Source organism: Dreissena polymorpha, chromosome 1, assembly GCF_020536995.1.
Source record: "Dreissena polymorpha isolate Duluth1 chromosome 1, UMN_Dpol_1.0, whole genome shotgun sequence".
NCBI lineage: Eukaryota > Metazoa > Mollusca > Bivalvia > Myida > Dreissenidae > Dreissena > Dreissena polymorpha.
This window is the reverse complement of record NC_068355.1, coordinates 4,712,592-4,732,308: the sequence shown is the minus strand read 5'-3', so window position 1 is coordinate 4,732,308 and position 19,717 is coordinate 4,712,592. Positions and strand designations below refer to the sequence as shown.

The 19,717-nt window shown below is 38.0% G+C and overlaps 1 protein-coding gene across 1 annotated transcript in view; it reads right to left on the bottom strand.

Moving 5' to 3' along the window:
- The window catches only part of LOC127869072 (inner nuclear membrane protein Man1-like), a 44,207-nt gene that overhangs the window by 8,575 nt on the left and 15,915 nt on the right, over positions 1–19,717 (bottom strand). Inside the window, 8 exon segments of the mRNA XM_052411357.1 lie at positions 364–472; positions 2,478–2,568; positions 5,663–5,699; positions 8,609–8,729; positions 12,277–12,388; positions 13,850–13,951; positions 15,342–15,484; positions 17,981–18,060. Coding sequence (XP_052267317.1) covers positions 364–472; positions 2,478–2,568; positions 5,663–5,699; positions 8,609–8,729; positions 12,277–12,388; positions 13,850–13,951; positions 15,342–15,484; positions 17,981–18,060 — 795 coding nt within the window.

Genomic DNA, 19,717 nt, shown 5'->3' with positions numbered 1-19,717 from the left:
ACTTTCCACTAGCATTTTTTGGGGGGCTTACAGGAAATCTTTCCTAAATGAAAATCTATTCCACTTTACGCACATGCATTAAGTCTGGTTTTCTCAAAGCAAGGCTCAAGTAATATTTGAATATTACTGGGATAAACTGTCTACCTAAACAATTGTATCCACTGCCTCAGCAATTTTATGATATATTCAGTTTTATTCACAAGCCTTCCAAAATAAAACGGTCTAATTCAATTTAAAGGAATGCTATACATTAACATGCCCAATAACAGACTAGCACATTCTATTCATTAAAATGCCATACATCTGGTCAACAAAATTATAGTGTATTTGCTTTTTAATCACTTTTCTTTGCATGTTACTTACCTCCTTGGAAGAGCGGTCTACGTAGATGTGCAGGATTCCATGGTTGTCCTGACACTTCTCCAGTACAGCCTCCTCCACGTCGAGGTGCCAGTCATCACTGTTCTGCTCCCTGGAAACATGGAAAGCAAATAAGAATAGCTGAGGACACTTTTCAATAGATAAATAGGATAGGACAGTATAGCATTGACATTTCAAAGGCATCAAAAACAAGAAAAATGGCAACAGCAAGAATCTAGGTTTTCAACATTAAAGTTATATCGTATGAGCCGTGCTCTGTGAAAAGGGGGTTTAATGCATGTGTAAAGTGTTGTCACAGATTAGCCTGTGCAGTCTTCACAGGCTAATCAGAGATGATACTTTCCACTTTTATGATATTTTCTGTTTAAAGAAAGTATCTTCTAAGCAAAAAATCCAGTTTAGGCGGAAAGTGTCGTCCAGGATTAGCCTGTGTGGACTGCACAGGCTAATCTGGGATGACACTTTAGGCACATGCATTAAACCCCTTTTCACAGATAGGACCCATATTTCATTAAAGTTATTGTGCAATCCCGAGCCAGGTCTGCATGTTGCCTACCTGCACACAGGATTTCAGCTCAATACCTTCATACAAATCTCAAGTTATTGAGTGGAAAACAGTTTTTCCATTTTAAGTAACATTGATCTTGACTTTTAACTTTGATCTAAACTTAAACTAGATATGCATTTCAGCTATAAACATACAAGATTTAAGAACGCCCATACAAACTCAACCTACATTTGTATTGTGGTGGCATCGTTAGTGACTTCAATTACTTAAAATAATATTAATTTCTGTTAAAACAAATACGATGTTTACTCTACACGTTTTACTTATATACACTTAATTTTCATGAGAAATCAGTGTTGAGTATTGGTTAACAAAACATCAAATTAAGCCGTCCAATGTCTTAACTGACTTTTATCGCGAATAAGATAAATGTGTACACCGCAACATTGCTAATAGCCCCCACTCCCCGCAGTTAAATTTTCGCGAGTAAAATAAAACAATATTGCCAGTTATCAAAACGTTCCCCTTGTTTGAAACCACACAAGTACTTATTTATTGTTTTATTTTTTTGTTTGTTGACACGTTATTTATTATCATCAATGGTGCGGCATGTTGTGCTCGCTAGTCACCAGTGCAAGTTGACAGTATGTCTCACGCAAATGTTAAATCGCACTTATTGTTTTATGAAAGAAGCATAATAAACAAGCAAATTCGTTGAATTGATATCCGCCGCCAATATACTTCTGGACACAAAAGTTTTCTGGACGGATGGACGACGCCAACGTGCATCATCCTCTTATCCATATATATACTCATACCAAGTTTCAATGAAATCCGTCTATGCACTTCCAAGATATTGCTCCAGACACACCAAAAAAGCATTTTTTAAGATACAAAGGGCCATAACTCTGTTATTATCCATTGGTGTACAATGCCATTTGGCGTGCATCATTCACATATCCATATATATACTCATACCAAGTTTCAATGAAATTCGCAAAAGCACTTCCAAGATATGGCTCCGGACGCAAAAAAGCATTTTTTCAAGATACAAAGGGCCATAACACCATTATTAACAGATGGTGTACAATGCCATTTGGCATGCATCATCCTCTTATCCATATATATATACTCATACCAAGTTTCAATGAAATCCGCCAAAGCACTTCCAACATATGGCTCCGGACACAAAAGTGCCGGAAGGACGGAAAGACGGACGGACGGCAGGACGGAAAAGGCCAAAACAATATCCATCCGCCTATGGCGGTGGATAAAAAACCATGTTAACCTTTTCCTGAAGATGTAACCAGTTAACTGGTTGTTTTAGTAGGTTAGCCATTTAACCTTTTGCATCACTCTGGTAAACAAGTCTTTCATTGCCTAAAAGAGTTATACATGTACACATACGATAATAACATCTGGATTCAAACTTGAAACAAATGTCATCCTGAAGCAACATCATCAACAGCATGTCCACTTTATTTAATAGGCAACACAGCTAAAAGCTCAAATATACCTCAAGAGCTTTTGGCCTCATTATGGGAAGACTTGTATCAGCTCAGGCAAATCTTTTGCAAGAATAACTCACGTGTTGGCGTCAAACATATTCCTGACTTTCAGGCAGGGCGTTGGACCGTACGGCAGACTGTTCACACTGCTGATGTTCGTCTCTCCAAACGCTGTCGATCACACATAAGTATCATTATGAGTCTCATTCAGGAAAGACTGGGCTAAATGCATGCGTGTAAAGTGTCGAACCAGATTAGCAAATCAGGGACAAAACTTTCCGATTATAGTGAATATTTATTTAACAAGAGGGGCAAGATGGCCCTAGTACGCTCACCTGAGAGAAGCAAGTTCATTCAATCTTTACTAAATGTCAAACTTGACCTAGATATTGTCCAGACAAACATCCTGGTCAAGTTTCATCATTATTGAACCAAAACTCTGGCATATGGAGTGTTTTTGTTTTTGTAAGATTTGACCTGGTGACCTATATTTTGAGTTGACCCCTCCTTACCAAACATCAAACTTTGCTTACAAAAATAAATATTATGACCAAGATTCATAAAATCTGACACAAAATTGTGACCTCTGGAGTGTTTACAAGGATTCTGTATCATATAATGAAAATTTGGACAATCTAAGGGCAATAATTATGGCATTAATTATGTGATATATATAAAACCAATCTTTGTACCAAGTTTCATAATGATTGGGCAAAAAATGTGATTTCTAGAGTGTTCACAAGCTTTTTTTTACTATATAAATATAAGAAAACTGCCCCCCCCCGGCAGCCATGTTATTCAACTGACCTAAACCATTTTCGAACTCAACTCTCATATCAAAGAAACAAATGTTCTGACCAAATTTCATGAAAATTGGGCCAAAAATGTGACTTCTAGAGTGTTCACATGTTTTCACTATATACATACAGAGAAAAATGCCCCGCCCACTGGCGGCCATGTTTTTTTAACCTATCTGGACCATTTTCGAACTCGTCCGAGATATCAATAAAACTAATGTTTTGACCAACTTTCATGATGATTGGGCAAAAATTGTGACTTCTAGAGTGTTTACAAGGTTTCTATATAGCCAAATAGGGAAAACTGCCACTATATACATATAGAGAAAAATGCCCCGCCCACTGGCGGCCATGTTTTTTCACCGATCTAGACCATTTTCGAACTCGTCCTACAGTCTTCGAAATTAGCTTTGAAAAGTTACATGCCAGTCGGACCAGTTACTTAAGAATTTTTACATGCCCAACATATTTTTTACATGCCCAAACTTTTGTAACCAAAAATGTAACAAACCACAACATGTTTGCACTTAAATGCTACACATAGTAAAGCAGAACATTTGTTTCAACAGTAGTGAATACAATGGCATCTAATCAGTCACTAGAATAAAGACGGTCGATCATTACACCAGAGCGCTTGGAAAGAGCGTTCTCTGGTGTCCTCGTTGGTTTCTTGGCTTCCTTTTTATATTAATCATTGTCAATTTTCTATTTTGGAAGTGTTTTACCGGGCTTAGCCCCATCAACATACAATAGATACTACATAGCCTCTATGTCGACAATGACATTTGTTTACATTTACGAAAACGGAAGCGTATTACTTGATTGAAATAATCGATTCAAAAAGCATCTACTCTATTACTTTCTACAGAAACCATCAATAAGAACTGAATGTGACCGAAATGCATCGGTCAAAAACAATAACGATGACGTGAGCAAGCAGGTGCGTGTTGTTATACCAATCAAATTTCATTGTTTTACAACTTCCAAAATTGAAAAATAGATTTGCACATATCAAGAACTTACGATTTTTTTATAAAGTGTCAATTGGCTTCAATAATTAACATGCCTGGCGGGCCACAAACGTGAATTTTGTATGCGCCCTGCATTAATTTTACTCGCCACGGGCGATCGGGCATGTGTTAATTTCGAAGACTGGTCCTAGATATCAATTAAATCAATGTTTTGACCACCTTTCATGATGATTGGGCAAAAATTGTGACTTATAGAGTGTTTACAAGAATTCTCTATAGCCAAATAAGGAAAACTGCCCCGCCCACTGGCGGCCATGTTTTTCAACAGACCTGAACCACTTTTGAACTCAATCAAGATATCATGAAGACGAACATTTTGACAACGCTACATGAAGATTGAACATAAAATGTGACTTCTACAGTGTTAACAAGGTTTTTCTTTTTTTTGACCTAGTAACCTAGTTTTTGACCCGGCACAACCCAGTTTCGAACTCAGCCGAGATTTTATTGAGGCAAAGCTTCTGACCAAGTTTCATGAAGATGGGACAAGAAATGTGGCCTCTAGACTGTTTACGAGCAAATATTAACGGACGGACGGAGGGACGTACGACGGACAAAGACCGGTCAGAAAAGCTCAACTGAGCAATCAGGTGAGCTAAAAAAACAAACACTTTTTTTAACCTTTGACCTTGAAGGATGACCTTGACCTTGAACTAACACCACTCAAAATGTGCAGCTTCATTAGAATGCCGCTTTGAAATTTTTTATATTTTATTTTTTTGACCTTTTACCTTCAAGGATGACCTTGACCTTGAACTTCCACCACTTAAAATCTGCAGCTTCATGAGATGCACATGCATGCCAAATATCAAGTTTCTATCCTCAATAATGCAAAAGTTATAGCCAACGCTTTGATAGAAGTTATGAGCATTTTACCATGATAAATCCTTGAAATGCACTAAGTGACCCCGTGACCTAGTTTTTGTACCAGCATGACCCATATTCGAACTTGACCTAGTTATTGTCTAGATACAACTTCTGACCAAGTTTGGTAAAGAACAGTTGAAAAGTATTTGAAATAGAGAGTGGACACGAAAAGTGTGACAAACAGACAGACAGACAGACTGACAGACGCACAGTGCAAAAACTATATACCCCCTTTTCTTTCGAAAGGGGGCATAAAAATGTGGGTTAATAGGTCCTTACGCTTGGGTCTGTTAACAGCATTACAAAGATCTCCCTACATGTATATTACAGACAGGCACATATACATAAGTTACCAATTCACTGATTATGATGTTAATTCTATAAAAAAATATTTTGAAGAGGAACACACTTGGTTGAACTTTGTTTAAACATGTACAGTAGTTTCATACAATAATTGTTTTGTTTTTAACATTAAGAGAACAACAGCTACTGAAGTACATTACCAAGTAGTTTTATTGAGGAAATGTTTCTAAATATTTCTACCAAATCATATTGAATTGAATATCATACCTTGGCCTTGCCACATTTTATGTCCATTTGGCATTGCCTGAAAACAACAACATTTTTTATACAAAAATGCAGTTTTTATATAAGAAACACTTGCGACTGTCTTTAATTTATACTCCTTCTTCAATAAAACATATCAAAATGAACCCCATTGATAGTTTTTTTCTGACTCAAGGCAAAGACATCAGTCTTGGAAGTAACCCACTCAACCGTCAACCGAGTCGAGTGATTTTTGCGTTGGTCGAGTGAAAATTCCAAGCCGGTAGCCCGATCAGTCAAGTGCATTTTTTAGTATCCGAACTTATTAACATGTCCGAAATAGATTCATACAGACGCTTATTCAAAACTGCATTTGTTATTTCCCTTGAGCAATCATTGATTAGCCGCTTATCGAACATTGTTGTAAGTCAATCTCGCGAGACGCTATAACTATTATTATTACTGGAAGGAGAACTCGCGGCGATAGATTTGTTTTAATGTCTTTTCTGCGATATTTTGAAGGCGCAACGCACAAACATCAACTGTACAATGACAATTAAAGTTGCAACAAAAATTATGAACAGTCAATGAAACGAAAATTCCAACCGTTACGGAAAAATAATCGGTCATGGCTTCGTTTTGTATTGGGGACTTTGATTCTGAGCCAACATTGCTGACTGGCTGGTAAGTGCATTTCATACGTAATGTAAAACAAGAGATGTGTTTGTCAGAAACACAATGCCCCCTATTGCGCCGCTTTGAAGCCATAAATTTGACCTTTGACCTTGAAGGATGACCTTGACCTTTCACCACTCAAAATTTGCAGCTTCATGAGATACACATGCATGCCAAATATCAAGTTGCTATCTTCAATATTGCAAAAGTTATGAAGAAGTTTAAAGTTTTGGTTAAAGTTTTTGATTTTGTTTTTTTGACCTTTGACCTTGAAGGATGACCTTTACCTTGACCTTTCACCACTCAAAATGTGCAGCTCCATGAGATACACATGCATGCCAAATATCAAGTTGCTATCTTGAATATTGCAAAAGTTATGACCAAGGTTAAGTTTGGAACACACACATACAATGACAGACAGGCCAAAAACAATATACCCTCGATCTTTTGATCCGGGGGCATTAAAACAACATGCCATTAAATATCATGCTCTAACTTACAAGTATAGTTTTTAACAGATAAAATTAATCTGTTAAGAAACGAATCCTGACTTTAAATTCAAATGTGTTATCATACTGCATTTTAGATGCTGGTACAATCTGCTACAAAACAGATGTGGCTTAGGCAATGAAACTACTGCTACAAATGTCGTTTTAGATTAAGAAGACTCAGAAGTTAGGGCAGAACGGTTACCTTCTTGTTCTACTTCTTATGCACAGGCTAGTTTGACATTGCATTTACTTCTTTCAGATATTTTAGTGGAAAATTGATAATTTCATTTCAGGTTATAACATTGTTTTTGTTTTCAGGCGGCCTTTAAGAGCATACCTGACATGTCAGACCTGGATGTCAGTGACTCAGACAATGATCATGATGGAATGGAGATGTCTGGAGACCTTGTTTAAGTTTTTTGTTAGACATTAACTGTGAATAAAACAGAATCAAGTGTTTATTTGTTTAATCTTTATTGTTCTATGCTTGTTCAATACATAGTTACAAATGTAACAGTACTATAACTTATTTCGGGCTAGTTGAAATTGATTTGGGCTAGTGAGATTTCCAAGCTGGTAGCCAGGCTGGGCTAGTGCCTAAAAAAAATTAATGCCAAGACTGAGACATTATGAAATACCAAAATAAACATTACTGTCATGCATGTATACAAAGATCTTCAGCAAAAACACAAGAGCCCATCACAGTAATTAATGAATACAGCCTCCACAACAGAAGTATGTCATAGTTAATTTTAAAATGTACCAACCCTTTACCACTTAGATACGTATTTAACCTTTAACACTTAGATATGTATTTAACCCTTTACCACTTAGATACATATTTAACCCATTACCACTTAGATACATATTTAACCCATTACCACTTAGATACATATTTAACCCATTACCACTTAGATACATATTTAACCCATTACCACTTAGATACATATTTAACCCTTTACCACTAAGATACATATTTAACCCATTACCACTTAGATACGTATTTAACCTTTAACACTTAATTACGTATTTAACCTTTAACACTTAGATACGTATTTAACCTTTAACACTTAGATACGTATTTAACCTTTAACACTTAGATACGTATTTAACCCATTACCACTTAGATACGTATTTAACCCTTTAACACTTAGATACATATTTAACCCATTACCACTTAGATACGTATTCAACCCTTTACCACTAAGATACATATTTAACCCATTACCACTTAGATACATATTTAACCCATTACCACTTAGATACATATTTAACCCTTTACCACTTACATATGTATTCAACCCTTTACCACTTAGATACATATTTAACTCTTTACAACTTAGATACCTATTTTTACACATTTGTAGTCCCTTAGTAGGTTATATTTAATTCAAGACCTTTCTTATTAGATTCAAGTTTTTAAGGCTTCAATTCCAACCCTTAGATACTGATGAACAGCAAACGGCATAAAACCTGAACAGATTACTTGCAGGCTGTTCTGATTTAATGCTGTTTGCACATAACCATTTTCACTTTGCTTCTGAGAGGGAAAGGGTTAAGATGTAACAATGAAAAAGAGCTGTCCCAAGATGGTGCACTGGACTATACTGTGCTTAGGTATAAAATGTTGTAGCTAAATATCACCCTTTATAACACAGCATTACTACTATTAAGCAAAGTTTTGTGGTCTTATTAGCAGACAGGGTAGCCCTTGAACAGAGTGCACAATGCGCAGGCTGGTCTGGAGCTACGGTAGAAAATATGGCATAAGACCCATTTTCCCAGGAAGTGGCCCATACAGTACCTGCAGCCATCTCCAGACCGAGAACTCCTCCCCCTGTATGACCTGAGTCTCAGGACGGATACGAGACTCATTTGCCTCAATGAACTTCACCGCGTCATCCCACAGCGTCTGCATCTGACGCCTGACAAAGAGAACACATAGAATTTGCTGATAATTCATTATCATTTGCGTGACATTAAGTTTTGTTCATTTTTTTGGTAGACTAACCCACACATTTAAGATCAAGATAAAAATGTATTCCAAAAAAACTTCAAGAGGCCCATGAGGGCCTGAATCGCTCTACTGCTATAAACACTGTGCAAGTTTGGAAAGAATAAGATGGAAACTGTGTACTTAATCGCGCAAACAAGGAGAATTTTCTCAAATTCAAGGGGAGGTTATTGTGTACTTATTTCTCCGATACTGCCCATATTCAATAGGGTTCAAGTCCTCATTGATATAAAGACACTGTGCAAGTTGGGAAGTAATTAGATGAAAACTGTAGAATTTATTGCGTAAACAAGCGGGATTTCAAAATTTTCTCATATTCAAGGGGAAGTCATTCTGGACTTATTGCTTCGATATTGCTCTTTTTACAGAAGGGTTTGAGTCCTCATAGATACAAAGACACTGTGCAAGTTGGCCAAGAATTGGATGAACATTATGGACTTTATCACATAAAAAACAGAATTTTCATTTTTTTTCTCAAATTCAAGGGGAGATAATTCTGGACTCATAACACCGATATTGCTCATTTTCAATAGGGTTTGACTCATCATTCAGATAAAGACACTGTGCAAGTTGGGAAATAATTGGATGAAAACTGTGGACTTTATTGCATAAACAAGCCTTATTTCACAATTTCCTCAAATTCAAGGGGAGATAATTCTGGACTTTTTACTCTGATGTAACCCATTTTTATTAGGGTTCGAGTCCTCATTAATATAAAGACACTGAACAAAATTGAAAAGAATTGGATGAAAACTGTGGACTTTTATCCCTTCAACAAGAAAAAAGTCTAACGCACCGACGGACGACGGAAACAACGCCATGACATAAGCTCTTCAGGCCTTCGGCCAGTAGAGCTAAAAATCAGAACGCATTACAAAAGACACCAAAGACATGAAATAGGATGAAATCCACAAACATACTGCATTTTGTGAAATCAAATGGTAACCACAAACATACTGCATTTTGTGAAATCCAGATAAATCCAAATCCAGATAAATCCAGTAAAGCTGTATCAAAACTCGCAACTTTGTTCAGGTAGAAGAGTAATTATAATGAATGAGATAATTATAATGATCTGTGATCATAAACTGACAGTTATTGTATCTGTGCTTTCATTACAGAAAAAACAAGAAACCGTCGGAGACGGGTGATGCTCCCCAAAGTGTTTTTTTGTCACAATATTGCACTATATATTCAGATAAAAGGAAACGTCTTGAGGGGCATAACTTTGGACAAAATAATACGATGGATGGTTTAGCAACTTAAAAATTTCAAAGGACCATAACTCTCTAAACAAGAATTGCACTATATGTACAGTTAATGGAAAATTTCAAAGGGCCATAAGTCTGTGGAAAATCATCGGACCATAACTGGCTGATGATATACACATCTCCTTTTGGTAGTGAAGCTTCCCATAAAGTTTCATTAGTTGCTGAGAAATAGCCCGGACAAGAATTGCACGATATGTACAGTTAATGGAAAATTTCAAAGGGTCATAACTCTGTGAAAAATCATCTGACTAAAACCCGCTGATAATATGCACATCTCCTCTTGGTAGTGAAGCATCCCATAAGGTTTCATTGAATTCCGGTCATTAGTTGCTGAGAAATAGCTCGGACAAAAATTGTGCACGGACTGACGGACACACGCACGGACAGACGAAGCGGCGACTATATGCTCCCCCCGAAAATTTAGGGGGAGCATAATAAAAGATTATTAAAAACAAAGCAAAATATTTTGCTTACAATAATAACTAGAGCTTTGTCACAGACGTGACGTATACCCCCACATTCTGCATTGACACAGAATATTTTGCATGCTGTCTTCACAAAACAAGAGAAGCTAATTTATGTCAATTTTTAAGAATTATAATGCCTTTATAATTTATGGCCATTTTGACCTTTGAACTCTTGAATTCTTTCGCATGACAGGCCTTCCAATGAATGTGAACAAAATTAATGTACAGAGCCAGTTAAAAATCTCACAATGAAAGATATAGTTATGGCCCGGACAAGCTCATTTATGGCCATTTTTGACTTTTAAATTCCAAGTGTGACTTGACGATATGGACGTAATTCTTTGCATGACACCTCGTCCAATGATGGTGAACAAATGTGCCAAATGATTTTAAAATTTCACAATGAACGACATAGTTATGTCCCGGACAAGCTCATTTATGGCCATTTTTTACCTTTGAACTCAAAGTGTGACCTTCACCTTGGACATATAGACATAATTCTTTCGCATGACACACCATCCAATGATGGTGAACAAATGTACCAAATGATTTTAAAGTCTCACAATAAATGACAAAGTTATAGCCAGGACAAGCTCAATTATGGGCAACTCAAAGTGTGACCTTGACCTTGGAGATATTGACGTACTTTTTTCACATGACACATCGTCCCATGATGGTGAACAAATGTACGAAATCATCTTAAAATCTAACGATAAATGACATAGTTATAGTCCGGACAAACGTTCGGTTTAAAACGCACTAAGTGACCCCATGACTTAGTTTTTTACCTGGCATGACCCATATTCAAACTTGACATACAACTTCTGACCAAGTTTGGTGAAGATAGGATGAAATTTTTGGGACAGACAGACAGACCGACAGACAAAGTGACTCCTATATAGCCCCCATTACCAATGGTGAAGGGAGTATAACAAACAATAATATTCACACATTTTCATATTGGCGCTATTTAAGTAAGAGCATCAGTTAAGGAATGATTCTAATTCAGTCAGACTCGTTTGAAATGGGCTTCTTCACTTCAAACATTCTTTAACAAGAAACCGTCGGAGACGGGTGATGCTCCCCAAAGTGTTTTTTTGTCACAATATTGCACTATATATTCAGATAATAGGAAACGTCTAGGGGGGACAAGAATTGCACTATATGTACAGTTAATGGAAAATTTCAAAGGGCCATAACTCTGTGAAAAATCATCCGACCAGAACCCGCTGAAATGCTGAGAAATAGCCCGGACAAAAATTGTGCACGGACGGACGGACAAACACAAGCACGGACACACGAAGCGGCAACTATATGCTCCCCCAAAATTTTTTGGGAGGGAGCATAAAAATCATTAAGACACGCTAAAGCCGTTAACTTTCACTTTATAAATTTGTTGAATTGATATCCCAAGCCAAAAATAAACTTTGTGACAGACAGACTGATGGACAACGTCAATTCCATATCCCTACAGCTTTGGCGGGGGACAATAACCTACTACTTAAATTGAAATGTGATTAACAGGGCCCATTTCCTGTAAGTGACTTCCTCTCTCCTCATATTTTAATATTTTCCTCTAACACTTGATTGTTCTTTTACAACAGACTCCCTTTAAATGAAAATTAAATAAAGGGGGATAGTGCCGTCCCTGATTTGCCTGCACGGACTGCACATGTATAAACCACAGCTTTCCCAGAATGCATCTCAAATGAGCTCAAACCTTTTTGGCACGGGAATGAGCTGGTCCCTGACATGTTGTACAGCCATGTATGGCGGGTAGTTCTTAGGGTCGTTCTTGCGCTCTGACACCTCATAATTGTCCTTCAGCATTTCTACAAACAAAATCAAATGAGCCTCGTTCTAGGACAACTGGGCTTACTAAACATACTTATCAGGGATAACGCTTTCTGCCTAGAATGGATTATCTTTAAGAAGGGACTTCCTTGGCTAGATTGAACTTTACCGGTACGCAGTTGTTTACCACCATCGACAAAGCGGGGGTTTGGGGGCGGTAGCCCCCGATACTAAGGAAATATATAGGATAAAAAGGATTATAAGGTGTTGCGTTAGTTGTTATGTGTTAGGTGTTAAGGGTTAGGATTAGGGTACGCTGTTTGATGTTAAGTGTTGCGTACCGGTAAAGTTCAATCGTCCCACTCTCTTTGAACAAAAAATTACATATAAGTGGAAAGTGTCATCCATGATAAGCCTGTTCGGACTGCATGAGCTAATCTAGGAATACACCTAATGCACATGAATTATGTCCAGTTTTCCAAGAGCAAAGCTCAAATATTCCGAACATTGTGACTGACAATGATAGGTATCACGAACATTGTGACTGACAATGATAGGTATCATCCTTTGTAAAAATGAATGTACATTCTATCATTTAACAGTTGGTCTATTTCATTGATAATACTTTCAAAACCACAACTTTTCAATATCTCTGTTGTAGGATCACAAAGTACCATAATGTTTTTATTCAAGGGGTCCGCTATGAATTAATTAATTTTCTTGGATGAGTTGTCTATAAGTTCTCAACATATCCAAAATTATATTATAAACATTCAGTGTTTATTGCAGACACATTCCAATTTCACACTTTCCTATTATTTCTGACCAATATAATCACATCATGCGATATGCCTATAGCTAAATTACACTCTGTGAATATAACACATAGACTTGCCTGTGATTTTCCAATTCATATTTTTGGCATACCTTCCATATAACAGACTCAAACTTGCATGAGTTTCTCAACAATTTAAATCAAACTCACCATCTGCGATCATTTTATTTTAGGTCTAAGACTGATTGGCTTTGAAAAAACAATTGAAATTACTGGCATTCAGTCGGACTTAAACAAAAATACTTTGGTGAAAAACCATAAGTAGATATAATACTAAAACACATATTCTCAATTTTAAAGCATTTTTTAGCAAAACAACAACAACACTAATTTCCCAATTTTAGTCAAAACGCCGCGAATTTTCCCAATCCAAAGGGACCCGGCCCCATTCCCAAAATGGTGGAAAAAAAAGACAACACATGTTATATGGCCCCAAGTCAGTAGAGGCGTGAACATGGGTTGATCTGTCAATCAATCACTCTGTCTCTCTTGACCAATTCAATCACATCCTATATAATACACACAGACTTGCCTACGAAGTTCTCAGTCAAATCAATTACACTGTCTTTGGCCATTTCAATCACACCCTCTGTAACTCACAGACTTATCTATGATTTTCTTGACCAAAACAATCACACCCAAAGTACTACACAAAAAGACTTGCCTATGATTTTCTCGACAAGTTCGTAGACCTTCTGTTGTTCCTTCTCCTTCCTCTTGTTCTGCCACCTCAAGTAGTAAATACCTATCACACCAAACAGTACACCTGAAATGGGAAATATAGGCCTAGATATACAAGCTGTTTTGACCTAAATCACATTTTTTAAGACTATTTTTGTTAGTTTTTCTATTGTTAGATCCGAAATAATTTCATTTAGTAGAAAAATTGGTGACCAAGATGATAATTTTATAAGTGAATAAACATTTGATGAAAATACTACACTATAAAATGCCTGATTCATTTTCTGCTGCAAATGAGTCTGAAAAATTCCCACAACCAACCACATGGTTTACAATCTCAAAATTATTGCAGACTAGAACTGCATTTAACTTGTAACAACAACCCTTTTAGCTAACAAGTAGAAACTTTACAAGAAGTTATCACAAAACAGGACCTCATTACAAGCCTGTGTATTACAAACCTCTGTGCCGTGGAACTGTGGCATAATGACCTTAAAATCAGACCAGAGTCATGGTCAATTTTAATAAGACCTTGTTCTGTTTTACTGGCTGGCCAAGGTCATACAACTTTTACAGATTATGTATTTAGCTTGTTCTAGAAAACATGGGCGTAAAGAATGTGCATAAGTGTCTACCTGATTAGCCTGCGCATTTCGCAAAGGCTAATCAAGGATGACACTTTCTGCTTTATGGAATTTTCCATTTTAAAAAAGTCTCATCTAAAAAAAAATCAGTTTAAACAAAAAGTGTTGTCCCAGATTAGCCTGAGCAAAGAGCACAGGCTTATCTTGGACGACACTTTAGACACAAGCATTAAGCCCATATTTCCCACACACAAGCATTAAGCCCATATTTCCCACACACAAGCATTAAGCCCATATTTCCCACACACAAGCATTAAGCCCATATTTCCCACACACAAGCATTAAGCCCATATTTCCCACACACAAGCATTAAGCCCATATTTCCCACACACAAGCATTAAGCCCATATTTCCCACACACAAGCATTAAGCCCATATTTCCCACACACAAGCATTAAGCCCATATTTCCCACACACAAGCATTAAGCCCATATTTCCCACACAGAAGTATTAAGCCCATATTTCCCACACACAAGCATTAAGCCCATATTTCCCACACAGAAGCATTAAGCCCATATTTTCCCACACACAAGCATTAAGCCCATATTTCCCACACACAAGCATTAAACCCATATTTCCCACACACAAGCATTAAGCCAATATTTCCCACACACAAGCATTAAGCCTATATTTCCCACACACAAGCATAAAGCCCATATTTCCCACACACAAGCATTAAGCCCATATTTCCCACACACAAGCATTAAGCCCATATTTCCCACACACAAGCATTAAGCCCATATTTCCCACACACAAGCATTAAGCCCATATTTCCCACACAGAAGCATTAAGCCCATATTTCCCACACAGAGGCAATATTGACCCCACTTACACATGATCAGCATAGCGAGGCCATAGAGCACCCTGTAGAGTGCCAGCATCACCCGACTGGAGAGGGGCAGGTTACCATAGCGACTCTCCAGATAGTGCACATCCGTCGAGTAGTCTGCTGTCATACCGTCCTCCGTGTACGCTCTGAAAGTTATATGCAAATGTCCACAGTGTTTTCCATGCCACTTTCCTGATTGTTTTCCATGCCATGTGTGCAAACCACTTAATTATCTAATTAATGGCACAACTTGAACTCTGCAGTGTCCTACAAAGTCACTGCAAATTAATTGCCCAATAAAAGTGGTCTCGCGAAAGATTTCATTTGGGAAAATGAAATTCCAAGGAAAAGCCAAACTGGCTGCTGTGTCAATGTCAGATAATCCTTTACCACTTAGACAGGCATTTTGATGCATGTGTGGTCCTTCAGAAAGTTAAATTTAATTCAAGACCTTTCTTACTACTGTGAAACCATTTATTTTCGACAGCACAAAATTTCGTCATTTTTATAAAAATGACGATTTCGTCAGCACTTAAATTCGCCGATTTCTGATTTTGAATTTTCAAAAAAAATGCGTCAGTCAATATCCGATTTGTGTGTAATACATATTCGCGATCAATCGCAGTTGCGAATAATCGTGGTACGAATGCGGGAACACACTTGAGAATCACTGCAGGAGGTGGGGCCTGTTTGTCACATGCCAATTAACTAGTCTTATGTTATCAAGGGACAGTAATGGACCCTCTTAATGTATGCCATTCACACGTTCATTGTTATGATAAGCGGATCGAATAACCGTTAACGAGTGTTTGTAACAACGAAGCCAATTGCCAATTAGTCTTAATCTCTTGATCACACATCGTCAACTTTTCATTTGGTTTATAATCTTTCATCGGCATTCGCTGCGTGATGGCTAATATGCAACACCCCTGAAAAACACAATGCACCTAATGGGTAATAAAGTTATAAACAATTAGCGCTAATTCATTACCATTCTACATAAACGAAGTCAACGCATTCGATACAGCTGTACTGCACACGCGTTTTAAAGAAGTGTAACGTGTCAGTTAAGTGCCTTGTGTAATCTACATCCCTTTGTGTCAAAACCGGATTAATCTTGATTACAAAACAGCAGTGAATGTGTGCATGGATTATGTTGGAATTTAATGCCTCATGTCTATGGTATAGTTTTAAAATATTGTTCAACTAAGTGTTTGTTTTTGTTCAAACATAGAGCATGATTGTTCGTTAGGATCTTAAATTCGCCGATCGGTCGACTGACGAAATTTATGAAAATTAATGCCTGACGATTAATAATGGTTTCACAGTATATTCAAATTTTAAAGGCTTCAATTTTATCCCTTAGATACTGATGAGCAGCAAACAGCAGAAAACCTGAACAGACTGTGAGCTACTCACAGGCTGTTCTGGTTTGTTGCAGCTTGCAAAAGCCATTTTCACTTCGCTTCTTATGGGGGAAAGGGTAAAGCACAACAATCTGCTTGCATTAGAGCCATGCATTGATAGCATCTCTCTGCAAAAAGTTGGCTGAAGGAGTCAAGAACTACTGGATTTTAGTTTGACCAAACCAGACATCAGGTAACCACAATATTTCACCATGAGCACATACTTCTAACCTGAGCTTAAAATAAAATTACCTTTTAACAAGACGAAGTATTTATTAAATGGTTGCTTAATGCGTCTATCTCAAACACTCAACAAAATATTTGTATTAATCATTAAAAAAGATGTCCCTTTCGTCACAGGAAAAAATCAAAAGTATCAGTCAACTTGTATTGAATTAATTGATTTTGTAAACTTCTAATTGAAATAAGCTTTTTAGGCGTCAGATCAATCCCGATGGATCCTTTATCGATAAAACTAGCCTGGGCCAATTTCGACACCAGGAAGCATGCTTTGAGCAAACTAAGTACAGGACCACCATACCATATCACATACAAAATATTAAACCCTTTATTGACCCTTGTGGTTCTAGAGAAAACAATTGAAGTTTTTTTCAATATATACTATACAAGCTGTTATGAATAATGTATTTTCTTAGCAAGTGTTAAGTTTTATTCCAATATCTGTTGTGCATATACAGATATATGGAGATGTTGCATGCAAAGGTTAAACTGAATTTAGTAGTACCGTTAATTGAGGGCTTAATTCTGCTAAATGACAGGTCAAAGTTATGGGCCTTGGTTTGCGACCACAGTGTTGCATGCAAACTGTAACCTAACTTTCAATTTGCTTGCAAACCTTAACATGAGTACAAAAGAGGACATTATCCTGCTGTTCACAGTAGATTACTGATTTAGAGATATGCAGTAGTTGAACGCAAACTTTATCCATATTTTTTTAAGTAAACAAATAGGTCAAAATTCTGCTAAATTGCAGGTCAGGGTTATGGAACTTGGTCAGTGACCTCAAACAATGACCCAAAACTCATACTTTAAGGTTCAATTGAATACCTGCAGTAACAACTCTGATGACGAGATGTTGCATATTAAGCTAAACCAGAGCATTATGTAGCTCTAACTATAAAATAAATAGTCTAAATTCTAAAGGCGGCACCATTACATATCTTGTCAGAATCTATGATTCAAATGAAAAAACAAAAAGCTGTTCCTGGTACTTACATAATATCCCACTTTTTGTTTCTTAATATCAGTAGAAGGCAGAGCTGCACAAGTTCATCTTTGTCTTTCGTCTCTGCAGCCTGCAAATAAACATGAAACACTCTGTGTCAGGGCTGGAGATCATGAAACACTCTGTGTCAGGGCTGGAGATCATGAAACACTCTGTGTCAGGGCTGGAGATCATGAAACACTCTGAGTCAGGGCTGGAGATCATGAAACACTCTGTGTCAGGGCTGGAGATCATGAAACACTCTGTGTCAGTGCTGGAGATCATGAAACACTCTGTGTCAGGGCTGGAGATCATGAAACACTCTGTGTCAGGGCTGGGGATCATGAAACACTCTGTGTCAGGGCTGGAGATCATGAAACACTCTGTGTCAGGGCTGGAGATCATGAAACACTGTGTCAGGGCTGGAGATCATGAAACACTCTGTGTCAGGGCTGGAGATCATGAAACACTCTGTGTCAGAGCTGGAGATCATGAAACACTCTGTGTCAGTGCTGGAGATCATGAAACACTCTGTGTCAGGGCTGGAGATCATGAAACACTCTGTGTCAGGGCTGGAGATCATGAAACACTCTGTGTCAGGGCTGGAGATCATGAAACACTCTGTGTCAGGGCTGGAGATCATGAAACACTCTGTGTCAGTGCTGGAGATCATGAAACACTCTGTGTCAGTGCTGGAGATCATGAAACACTCTGTGTCAGTGCTGGAGATCATGAAACACTCTGTGTCAGGGCTGGAGATCATGAAACACTCTGTGTCAGGGCTGGAGATCATGAAACACTCTGTGTCAGGGCTGGAGATCATGAAACACTCTGTGTCAGTGCTGGAGATCATGAAACACTCTGTGTCAGGGCTGGAGATCATGAAACACTCTGTGTCAGTGCTGGAGATCATGAAACACTCTGTGTCAGTGCTGGAGATCATGAAACACTCTGTGTCAGGGCTGGAGATAATGAAACACTCTGTGTCAGGGCTGGAGATCATGAAACACTCTGTGTCAGGGCTGGAGATCATGAAACACTCTGTTTCAGGGCTGGAGATCATGAAACACTCTGTGTCAGGGCTGGAGATCATGAAACACTCTGTGTCAGGGCTGGAGATCATGAAACACTCTGTGTCAGTGCTGGAGATCATGAAACACTCTGTGTCAGTGCTGGAGATCATGAAATACTCTGTGTCAGGGCTGGAGATCATGAAACACTCTGTGTCAGTGCTGGAGATCATGAAACACTCTGTGTCAGTGCTGGAGATCATGAAACACTCTGTGTCAGTGCTGGAGATCATGAAACACTCTGTGTCAGGGCTGGAGATCATGAAACACTCTGTGTCAGTGCTGGAGATCATGAAACACTCTGTGTCAGTGCTGGAGATCATGAAACACTCTGTGTCAGGGCTGGAGATCATGAAACACTCTGTGTCAGTGCTGGAGATCATGAAACACTCTGTGTCAGGGCTGGAGATCATGAAACACTCTGTGTCAGGGCTGGAGATCATGAAACACTCTGTGTCAGGGCTGGAGATCATGAAACACTCTGTGTCAGTGCTGGAGATCATGAAACACTCTGTGTCAGGGCTGGAGATCATGAAACACTCTGTGTCAGGGCTGGAGATCATGAAACACTCTGTGTCAGTGCTGGAGATCATGAAACACTCTGTGTCAGGGCTGGAGATCATGAAACACTCTGTGTCAGGGCTGGAGATCATGAGATCATTCAGAACAGAACAGAAT